The sequence below is a fragment of the Chinchilla lanigera genome, unplaced genomic scaffold, assembly GCF_000276665.1.
Source record: "Chinchilla lanigera isolate Chin_1 unplaced genomic scaffold, ChiLan1.0 scaffold00029, whole genome shotgun sequence".
Lineage (NCBI taxonomy): Eukaryota > Metazoa > Chordata > Mammalia > Rodentia > Chinchillidae > Chinchilla > Chinchilla lanigera.
The window spans coordinates 7,186,246-7,196,758 of NW_004955430.1; the positions used below are offsets into that span (position 1 = coordinate 7,186,246).

At 38.6% G+C, this 10,513-nt stretch overlaps 1 protein-coding gene across 4 annotated transcripts in view; it reads right to left on the reverse strand.

Annotated features, from left to right (window-relative positions):
• The window catches only part of Dnah12 (dynein, axonemal, heavy chain 12), a 233,858-nt gene that overhangs the window by 147,176 nt on the left and 76,169 nt on the right, over positions 1-10,513 (reverse strand). For all 4 annotated transcript variants that reach the window (XM_013515596.1, XM_013515597.1, XM_013515598.1 and 1 more), the window contains exons 23-29: positions 9,028-9,147; positions 8,601-8,757; positions 8,221-8,393; positions 6,137-6,289; positions 5,449-5,688; positions 1,046-1,291; positions 615-734 (exon numbers count right to left, since the gene is read on the reverse strand). In XM_013515596.1, coding sequence (XP_013371050.1) covers positions 615-734; positions 1,046-1,291; positions 5,449-5,688; positions 6,137-6,289; positions 8,221-8,393; positions 8,601-8,757; positions 9,028-9,147 — 1,209 coding nt within the window. The remainder of the gene's footprint in view (positions 1-614; positions 735-1,045; positions 1,292-5,448; positions 5,689-6,136; positions 6,290-8,220; positions 8,394-8,600; positions 8,758-9,027; positions 9,148-10,513) is intronic.

The following is a 10,513-nucleotide window of genomic DNA, read 5'->3' on the forward strand; positions in this document are numbered from 1 at the left end:
CATAAATATTTAAGATGATAAATATGCTAGTTGGCCTGATTTGATTATTTCACAATGCATACCAGTATCTAAACATCACCATACCCATAAATGCATGCAATATTACTTGTAATTAAAATAAATAAAAATTTGAATATGTTCAAAGTGTACAATATGAGGATTTAATATAAATACATGATGCATAATATTTAGCACAAATTAATACATCCATCACTACCCACAGTTACCATTTTTCCAGGCAGGGCAGATTCTTTTAAAGAAAAATGTCAGTATACTACTGAAATTTGAGAAAGAAACAAAACCTTATTATGTTGAATATAGTGTTTTAATTCTTTCATTTCTTCCTGATGATACATACAATAGCAAGTATTACAGTAAACATGCTAGTATTATAAATCACAAAACAAGAAATAAAATATTTATTCTCTCACTTATTCTTTAATCCAAACCTTAACAGGTTAATCCTAGCAATACATAATAGAAGGTACCAAATTTACATATCCACCTTCATTACAGAGGCCAAATACAGGACTATTCTCCAAATAAAATAATTTCACTAATTTAATAAAACTTTATAAATGATTGAGTTCAGTCATATTGATAGGCTTACTCACATTATAGTCAGCTTCAGGAAGTTTGATTCCAGGAAATAAGTCACTAGTTATTCCATTAAATAAAGGTATGTCATGTGATAGAAACTTTGGTTCATTTACATCTTTAATTGATCGAAGAAGCTAAAATTACGAAAAAGGACAATATAAATTAAATCCCTACATTTATATGTTCATTGCATCCCATTAGCTAAAAGTCAGTTTATTTTACATTATTCCATGGAACCCCCAAATCAGAAACCAGTATTATGTGTACCAATCCCAAAAGTCCTTGTATTCATACAAAGTATAATAACTAACATAATCCAAAATCATAATTTCAACTTCATATAAAAGAGTTAGAGCAAAAACCCTTTCAATTGCTTATAGTTCCTTATTTATTTAAAAATTATCTATCTACTGAAATGTTCACAAAGTATATATTTAATGCTTACCAGTATATCCTCATTTTCATCGGGATATTTTAGTTTTAGATTGCCAGCAGCCACTAAGACTGCTTTTACTGCTCGCATTCCATAGTCATAATGAAACTGTGATGACAGCTGCTCTGAGCAAAGCCTGTAGGTCATTACTATCTTCACAGACAGAGGTTTTGCATTCAAAAATCCATAGGAATAGAGGGAGATTTCTGCTATAAGGGCATAGTTTGGAACCATCATAGCCACTGTTCTAAAGAGAACCTGAAGTATACAAGTGAAATATGTAATTTACATAAAAGAGGCCATTTTTAAACGAGCATAATCATCCAAAGATGATGTGTTGATATTAAAGTTTATTTCCTAAATGTAACATCTTTTCATCAGCTGCAATTTTTTCAGGAGTGCTTTAATATTTTTACACCCTTAGTATTTTTTTGGATATCTAAAAAATGTTTTCTATTTTTGTAGGTTCACCTCACAATAAATGGAAAAAAGTAAAAAGGAAATAACAAATACTGTGCATTGGGAAAAAATCATATTCTGAATGAATTACACTGTTATTTTTATTTGAACTTTTATTTTCTAAAATGGATTGTACATTTTGCAAACCATATCTACTAATGGAATGAATAAGTAAGAAATTATAGTGCTGTACAACACACCAAAAATAGCATAAGAGGAAAAAAATTAAGTAAAGGTGAAAAAAAATCTCTTTATACCTACAAGCCGGTCCTCAGCAATAATGAACATTCCAAACCATGACATCACTTGCTGATGGGAGATCACTACCCTATATGAATAGGTCAATAGCCTTCTGGGTTATGGGAGTAAGTGCCAGCACTCTGTGGAATATGTCACTGCAGCTACCTTACCTTCAACTTTTGGGGGGAATTAAGTTTGCCCTGGGAGTACTTTGGGCCTTAGGGCATGATATCTACAGAAGGCATTCACATAGGATCCCATGCTCCTGCTGTCTGGAAGGTCTTAGATTCTGTGGTGGGGACAAGGGCGAGGGGTTCAGGGTGGGTGGGGAGCAGTGGCTGAGAGTGGACTGTGTCAGGAGGGAAGCATACGGGCTGTCTGCAGCCTTACAGTTGCAAGTGGAAGGAATTCCCCTGGTTAGCAGGGGTGTTGGTGCTTGGCCTGGCTTAACCTGGCTATCGTAGGGCCCAGCTGTCCCAAAAACTAACCCATTCCTATCTTCAGGCATGTCAGAGAAAAGCTAAGGACAGACTTGGTACTGTGGACATCATCATCTTCATCTTCAACTGTGTCAAATCCCCTTGCCTGCACTCGTGGCCCTGGGTGCCTTGTTGTCTCTGCAGATGCATGTGTTAGACTCTCCTTCAGCTGTCTTGGTTGTAAACTCTCATTTCACAAAAAAGAAATGTCTAAATTCATCTCCCATCAAAACTGAGTTTCAGGGCCAGGGATGTAGCTCAGTGACACAAGCCCCTGCCTGGCAAGCTCAAGGTCCTAAGTTCAATTCCCAGTACCAAACCAAAACCAAAACAAACAAACTGAGTTTCACTGCAAGAAAAACATTACCCCATAGAATCTGGAGGTAAGGCCAAAATATGATAAGAAGTTATACATTGAGTTGCTTCCACACTGAGACACACAACACAGTTCTCAATAGAACCCATAACGTGGGAGACAGAATTGACAAGCACAAGGATTTTTTTAAAGGACAGAAACTTTCTGGCTTTGCTCACTTCAACATTAAGATTTTTAAAGTCCCCCCTTAAAAAAAAAAATAGAAGCTTCACCCTCAGAAATTCTTAAAAAATAGGACTTGGCAGGTACTTTTCACGGTGATTGGGAGAAAGATTCACATATCAAAGATGCTACCTAAATATGGGCTGATTAGCAAAAAACAGTAACAACAATATGACTCATACCCCCTGTTATGGCTTGTCTCTAGGTGTCCCCCCAAAACTGCATGCGTAGGTGGGGCTTTTCAGAGGTAGATGGATCTAGAATGTGTGGTTCTGTGATTGATTCGTGGTGCAATGCTAGGATCAAGAGCACTAGGTGTGAGTGCTACCCATCCTAAGTAGCCTGAATAAGATACAAGGGATAGAAAGAGCTGTGGTCGGCCCTTGTTGCTTTTGCTATCTTCTGCCCACCATAAACTGTTTCTCCTCTGTGATACCACCCTGCCTTGGAGCTAGATGATTATCAACTGAAACCCTTACAAAGTGTGAGCTAAATAAACATTTCTTCACTTAACTTTGGGCATTTTGTCTCAGCAACAAGAAAAGTAACGAAGACAACCCCATCCCCAGGTAATACACAACTCAAAGAAAGTTAAAACTCTAGGGCAGTAAAGAAAACTTAAGAAAAGATATAAGGTCTGAGGACACTGCATATTAATTAAGAGTAAACCAGGCCTCAGAACTCAACAGTTAGTCTGTTCATCCAAGGGAGCTTCGCCATGGAGAGGAAGCTAGTGTGGGTAGGAGTAGGGGAAGAAGATTCAGCTGCTCCTTTCTGGAGCATGCAGAAACCTTTCCAATTCCCTAGTGCCCTGTTTCTGGCCTCTGAGACCCTGCCATCAAGGTTTGCTCTGCAGTAGACACTGAGAGCACATCCTGAGAATGACACTTGGTCCAAGGGTTGGCTCTGAGTGTTAGCACACTATGCAAAAGCAAGTGGGTTTCTGCCAACTGCAAACTTGGGAAGAGGAAAGTGTGTGAGCAACAAGTTTTCATGGACTTGAAATCCAAGCAATGCCTATGAAAAGTTCAGCACCAGGTGTGCCTGTTGCCTCCTCCCAAAGCCCCCAACCCTGTTATTGTCAAGGAGACAAACTTTCACTGAGCCTGAAAAGCCATAGTCCCAAAAGATCCAAGAGAAATCCATAATCCTAAGAGATCCAAGATGATAGAGGTGGTGGTGATAATACTGTGGAAGTGCCAGAAAAATCTAGGGTGTTCTTTGGATGTCCATCTGGGCTGTTGTGGGCTTAGAAACAGTCCCTAAAGCCTTGCGAATGTGAGGGCAGGACCTGAACCAAGGCCAGTCCTTGGGAACTGGGGACTGAAATCTGTGGCTCCAGGGGCCCTGGAAGCTGGGCCAACCCTTCCCAGGCTTAGGGCACGCCCAAGCACCACCACCCTGAAACTTGGCCAGCAAAGGAGCACGTGCTCTGCCACAGCTTCGCCCTGCCTGCTTTGAAGCAGTCCTGGAGGAAGTAGGAAAGAAGTGAATAAAGTGGCAGCCACCTTCCTAACCAAACCAAGAGGGCACTTTGCAAAGAGAGTTGCAAAACAGCCAGGGAACATGCCAGAGGCCACTTCAAGGGTGCAAGGTACGCGCACACACACACACACACACACACACACAGAAGGCATCAATTAAAAGTGGAAAGCCCCAAGAAAAGCAATTTCTGATTGGGGTCGCCCTTGAATAGCTTATATTGTTAAGTAGAGAAGTGGGGGTAGGGACCATAGTAACACAAATGTAATCCTGGCTTCCAAGACAGTGTACAGGTGTCCTAAACTGTCAACTGTGCCTTCCCCAGGACAGTCACTTCAGGGTTCAAACGTCTCACTCTACAGCAGAGTTCCTCAGTGTCTGAGAAGTTATGCCATTCTAGGTTTTCTTGGGTTTGCATTGCTAAACTTGAAACTTTAGTTGTTCTGTTGCACCCAAGAGGAATTACTCAGATAATGTCATTCTAGAATTAGGCCTGCGGATGTACCTAACACGAAACAGGAACCAGAGGGTTTAACTCAGCATCTGTATTTCTCTGAAGTTCTGTTGACAGGCTCCTGTTACTTCTGTTAAGAGCCTTCTAGTTCCTGAGAGATTGCAGAAGTCTCTGTGTCCAGCCCTGATTCTGTAGTTTACTGCCATTCTACTTTCTCTGAATTGTTCATTAAGTTTTCCACTGGAGACTGAGCTCTGTCTGTCAGAAGCGTCTTAACCTTCAAAATACAACTCCATCTCAGACCAGAGAAACAGCTGTTCATTTTCTTAAGGTGCAACAGTGGTATTTGTGATTCTGCAGGCCAGGGGTACTCCTTCCCATCAACCTGTGCCTCTTCTGCCTTGGCTTTGGTGCCATCACTGGGCATGGCTGTGTTGGGCTCCGTAGCCAGGCTGGAGCTGCTGCTGCTTACGTATCTGATGGGGTGGGGTGGGGGTCATCTGCTATGCAGCTCTGGTAGCTCATAGCATCTAACACATGTGAAGTCCTGAGTTCAGTCCCCTCTAATGCCAGCTACTAGGTCTCCCTGCACAGGTCCTGTGGTTCCTTATACTCCCGCCAGCCCACTGGAGCCAGAAGGAGCTTCCCCTAGTCCTGTGGTCATCACTTCCCCCAATTCCCACCCTGCTGCCACAGTGCATGTGCAATAACACAACCGCAAACTACGTTCTTTCTGAGAAACTTATACTCTTAAAAATATTACCTTAAGGTTGTCTGGTAATTCAGAACGTCCTGCATAGCCAGGATTCATGGTAATAGCCACAAAGCAGTTTGGATTGAGTTTAAGTTCTGTCCCTTCAAAAACAAACACTTCCAACTTCTGTTGAATGGCTCTCTGAATGCAAAGGATCTGCTGAGCTACCACTGACAACACTTCCAACTCAATTCGATTAAATTCATCAAAGCAAGCCCAAGCACCAGAAGAAGCCAATCCTTTAAAAAACTAGACAGGGATGGGGAGAAAGGAGAGGGGAAGGGGATGAAAAAGGGAATGAAGACGTGTTATGTGCTTGCACCGACTCCACACAAGAAATGTAAACATTATGTACTGCAAATGTGTACTAATAAAAATAACTAGGGACAAGAAAAAAGTAAATGATCTTTCTTAGAAAGGGCCATCACTTCTTAAATCAAATACTTAAACTTTTAAGTCAAAATTGAAAGTTTGATAAAAGCCCCAAGGATAAAAACATTATCTTTACCCCTAAAATTCAAGTTCAAGTAATGCTTAAACCCCAATAATACTTTTTTAATCTTTAAAAACTTTATTTGAAAAATGATCTCATAAATTTATACAACCCCAATAATATTTAAACATTAATTTGCTTGAGTTTATCCAGTTAGACTTAGTTGTAAGTTTGTAACATTTATCAACTCAGTAATTGAACTACCTTTCCCATTGCTAGATAATCTAGCCCATCTGAACAATTGAACACCACACACTGCACAGCAAGAGCTTTGGCCAAGTCCTTTGTAGTTTCAGTTTTTCCTGTGCCTGCTGGCCCTTCTGGGGCACCTCCGAGGTTTAAGTAGAAGGCACCTATCTGCAAGGAAAAAAGTATAATGAAAATAAATCTGTGATTAACTGGAAAAACACACACAGGACATGTAGGCAAGTGCTTACCAAACACATCTCTTCTTATTTGTAACTCAGAGAAGCAAATTGTTACAGTTTGGCTTTGAACTTGTTCCCCAGCCTCCTGTGTGGAAGGCTTAGTCCCCCAGCTGGTGGCGCTATTGGACTGAGGGCCTCGTAGGAAGAGGTGGGTAAACTGCACACATGCCTTTGAAGGAGATTTTCGACCCTGAACCGATAGGAGTTTGTGAAACTTAACTTCTTTTAGGGGGAAAAAAAAAAAAAAAAAGGGCTAAGGGATCAAGGCTGTGCCCATGGAAGAACAGGGGGAATAATCCAGCTTCAGGAGGAATAAGGAAACTCTATTTTCTGTTTAATTCAGCTGTGAACCTAAACGCACCCTAACAAGTCTATATTAAAAATAAACCTTGGCCAGGTGTGGTGGCACACGCCTGTAATCCCAGCACTCGGGAGGCTGAAGCAGGAGGATCACTGTGAGTTCGAGGCCAGCCTGGGCTACAAAGTGAGCTCATGATCAGCCTGAACTGCATAGTGAGACCCTGTCTCAAAAAGACAAAAATAAGTAAATAAAAATAACTTAGCATTCATCTCCCCACCGCTGTGAGTCTTCACTGCAAAAAGCTCGGAGCTGCTCTTTCCTCCTAAGAACTGCCATCAGCTAATAGGAAATACCTTGCCAGCAAATAACTGGAAGCCTCTGTCCCAGAAGAGACTAACCAATGACAAGAAAGGGCCAGATCCCATTGCCTTCAAGCAGGGAAGTTCTGTGATGATATTCATATTTCAAACCTACCCTGGAGACTGGCTACAGCTATACATCTGCTGAAACCACTTCTTTGTTTAGTTTGGGGTTTTTTTTTCTCTTGTCCCATTCTGCTGTCCTTGTTTTCTTATAGGGTCTTATTGAAAGTATTCACTAAGGAACCATTTGCACAAGAATCCTCTCCTTTCATTGCTGCTTCTAGAGAACTCAGCTGAACACATTTAGTTTTATTTACTTAGCCTCAATGGGCATTTATTGATGCCCCTCCTCAACTCCCAGGTTGAGTTCCCAGGTTTAGCAAATAAAAGTACAGAATGCCCTAGTGAAATTTAAATTTCAGATAAACACTAAATAATTTATTAGAACTATAAGTATATCCTTTGCTATATTTAGGACACACTAAAAATTACAATGTTTCAGTCAAAAATGGACTGTATATATAGTGATATACCCATACAGTCCACGTGTGCGGTAGGCTAAATTATCTAGTGTGTGAAAGCCTGCTCTGATGTTTGCATAGTGACAAAATCATCTAATGATGCATTTCTCAAAATATATTGCTATTGTTAAGTAACACACGACTGTATTTGTTTTTTCCAATTTAGATTCACCTAGGAGTTCTTCTGTTTTATCTGCCAACTATATTCCATTTTAAAACAGCCACAGTTCTATCTTCCATAGCCTGTCAACCAAGCACCAACCTCAGCACCATTCCTTACATTTCAGCTCTCTGCTTGCTAGACAGCAGCACTAATTTGAAGTTCCACGATCCCAATGTACTTTTCTGATCCTCCTGTCATCTCTCTAGTACTCAACTGCAAAAACTATTATTTTTGGACACTCTTGTTTTATCTTTGTATCTCCAGTCCCTTTTTTCTAATCATTCCCAATAGAAGTGATTCACCCAAGAGTTTCATACAAGAGAAGTCAAATACTTGTGTATGCTATAAAAAGCACCTGAATATTCATTACTATAATTTTACATAAACAGAATTTAGGTTAGGAAAGGATAGCTGTATTCAACAATTACAGGTAAGACAATAAAGGATAAAAAATATTATGCCACATCATAAATTAATCTTTAATGTGCAAATTAAAATAATTTAAATGTATACCAATGTTCTGTAACATCTGTCAGTTAGAGGAGTAATGACAAGTCGAGGTGAGTTGCCAAGATATTCATAAGCATATTTTACATTGCAATTAATGATATGAACACGAGCATTTTCATATTCCCAATAATAACGAAGCTGGGCAAGCCACTGGAAATCTGTATCATGTGAAACACCTAGAAAGTATAAAACATACCATCTTTAAATGGAAATAATTTGAAAAGCAGGTATTTTACAATCTATTATAATAACAAATATTAAAATAATGTTTCCTAGAAATATCATGCAAAAGTAATTTTATTGAGAAAGACATATGGTATTATGCCTTTGTTTCTAGAAACTGTCAATATTTTACCTTTACTATTAAAGCAAAAGTCACATACCCATTTCTATCATGTCCATGACCACATCTCTAGCATGGACATCAATTGTAACCAAAGCCCCCAGAGTGATCCTGGTCTGCTTAGACAGCTTTCCTCTTACCAACTCTACAATATCATTTAGTTGATGCTGGAGTTCCTTATAGTACTTCTTTAATCCCTACAAAATAAGAAAGCAATTTGATTCATGTTTGATATTTATCTAAAACATGTTTTATATATTTATTCAATCATAGCTTTATAACCTATCTCAATTAGAATATAGTGATTTTTATCTAAGTCTAGTAAAATGAACAAGTTTTCTAAGAATTGCATAATTTTAATGTATATATATATATATATATATATAAATTGAGAGTAGAATAGATATGCCAGTTAAGAACTACAGAATGAAGAAAAGAATCTTCTTTAAAACCAAATAATGCTGTACCTCTGTTCCACTACTTATAACTTCTTGTGTCTCAGAAGTCCAGAACATTTGAGAAACACAAAGTACAACCTGGCCAGGCCATGCTCTAACCCAGTCTCTTCTTGCAGATTCTGGATAAGCCTAAATAATGAAAATGAATTTCTAAGTTTAAAAGACTGCAAGGGGAAAAAAAAGAGCTAAATGCATAATAATAAAAAGTACAATATCTGCTATGTTTCCAGGTTAGAATAACATTTAGTCATGAAAAACTTTAAAAAATTATTCAAAAGATCTGAATAAGGTGATCAAAAATACAGTTAATATTTAAATTTTTAAAATGTATTACAATAAAAGACACATTCCCATTAACCCCCCTCCAAATACTGAAAATAACTTCCCTTTGCTTTGAGCACACCTACCCCGTTCTTTTTGGCAATGTTTCTTTTATTGTAAAAGGTTTTTGGGGTTTTTTTTGAGACGGGGTCTGACTTTGTAGTTCAGCCTGGCCACGAACTTATTATGTAGGACAGGCTGGACTCCAATTCACAGCACTTCTGCCTCAGCCTCTCCAGTCCTAAAATATACTCATGTGCCACGATGCCCAGCTTTATAATAGGTTTTTAAAATTTTAAAACATTTACTATGTGTTTTTTTTTATTTTAAAGAGAGTAGTAAATCAGAAACAAACAAAAAAATAGAACAGTGGCAGCATACCAGTATCACGAACATAAACAAATCAAAGCAAGAACATTCAAAGTGATACAGGGTCTCAAGACAAAATAATACAAATCAACAGTGGTTGTTACATTGCATGTCACTAGTCTCAACTACATTGCTCAGATTACCAGATGTAGGAATGAAAGATTGCCCAAACCATTAAGGAGAATAAGAAAACAATTCTTCAATAAAACATTAGAAATAATACAGAGTTTCACTAAACAAGATGGTAGGAGTTCACCATCGTAATTCCACTGCATATTGTTACCTTCAAATCAGTTGCTCAGACCACCAGATGCAAGCATGCAAAATCAATCAGAACATTAAAAATTGTAAGCATTAACTGTTCATTTGAATACACCATCAAACATCAACAATACAGTCATCGCAGCTATTCACACACATATTTATATTTTGCCTTCCTTCTTTCTTTTTTCTTCTTTCCCTCATCCCAGTCGTTCCTTCCTTTGAACAATTTCTTTCCCTTTCCTATCATCTACTGCACATTTTGAGTTTTACCTAGTCTCTCAGGTTCCTACACCAAGGAGACAATATGATATTTACACATGTGGGTCCGATTTAATACATTTATGAGTATGGTCTCTAGTTGCATCCATTTACCTACAAAAGCCTCGAGTCTATCTTTTTTAATAGCTGAGTAACACTCCATTGTATAAAAATACCACAACTTTTTTATCCATTCCTCAGTGGATGGGCATCTGGGTTGTTTCCAAGATTCAGCTATAACAAATTGTGTTGCTATAAACATGGGTTCACATATACTGCTGTG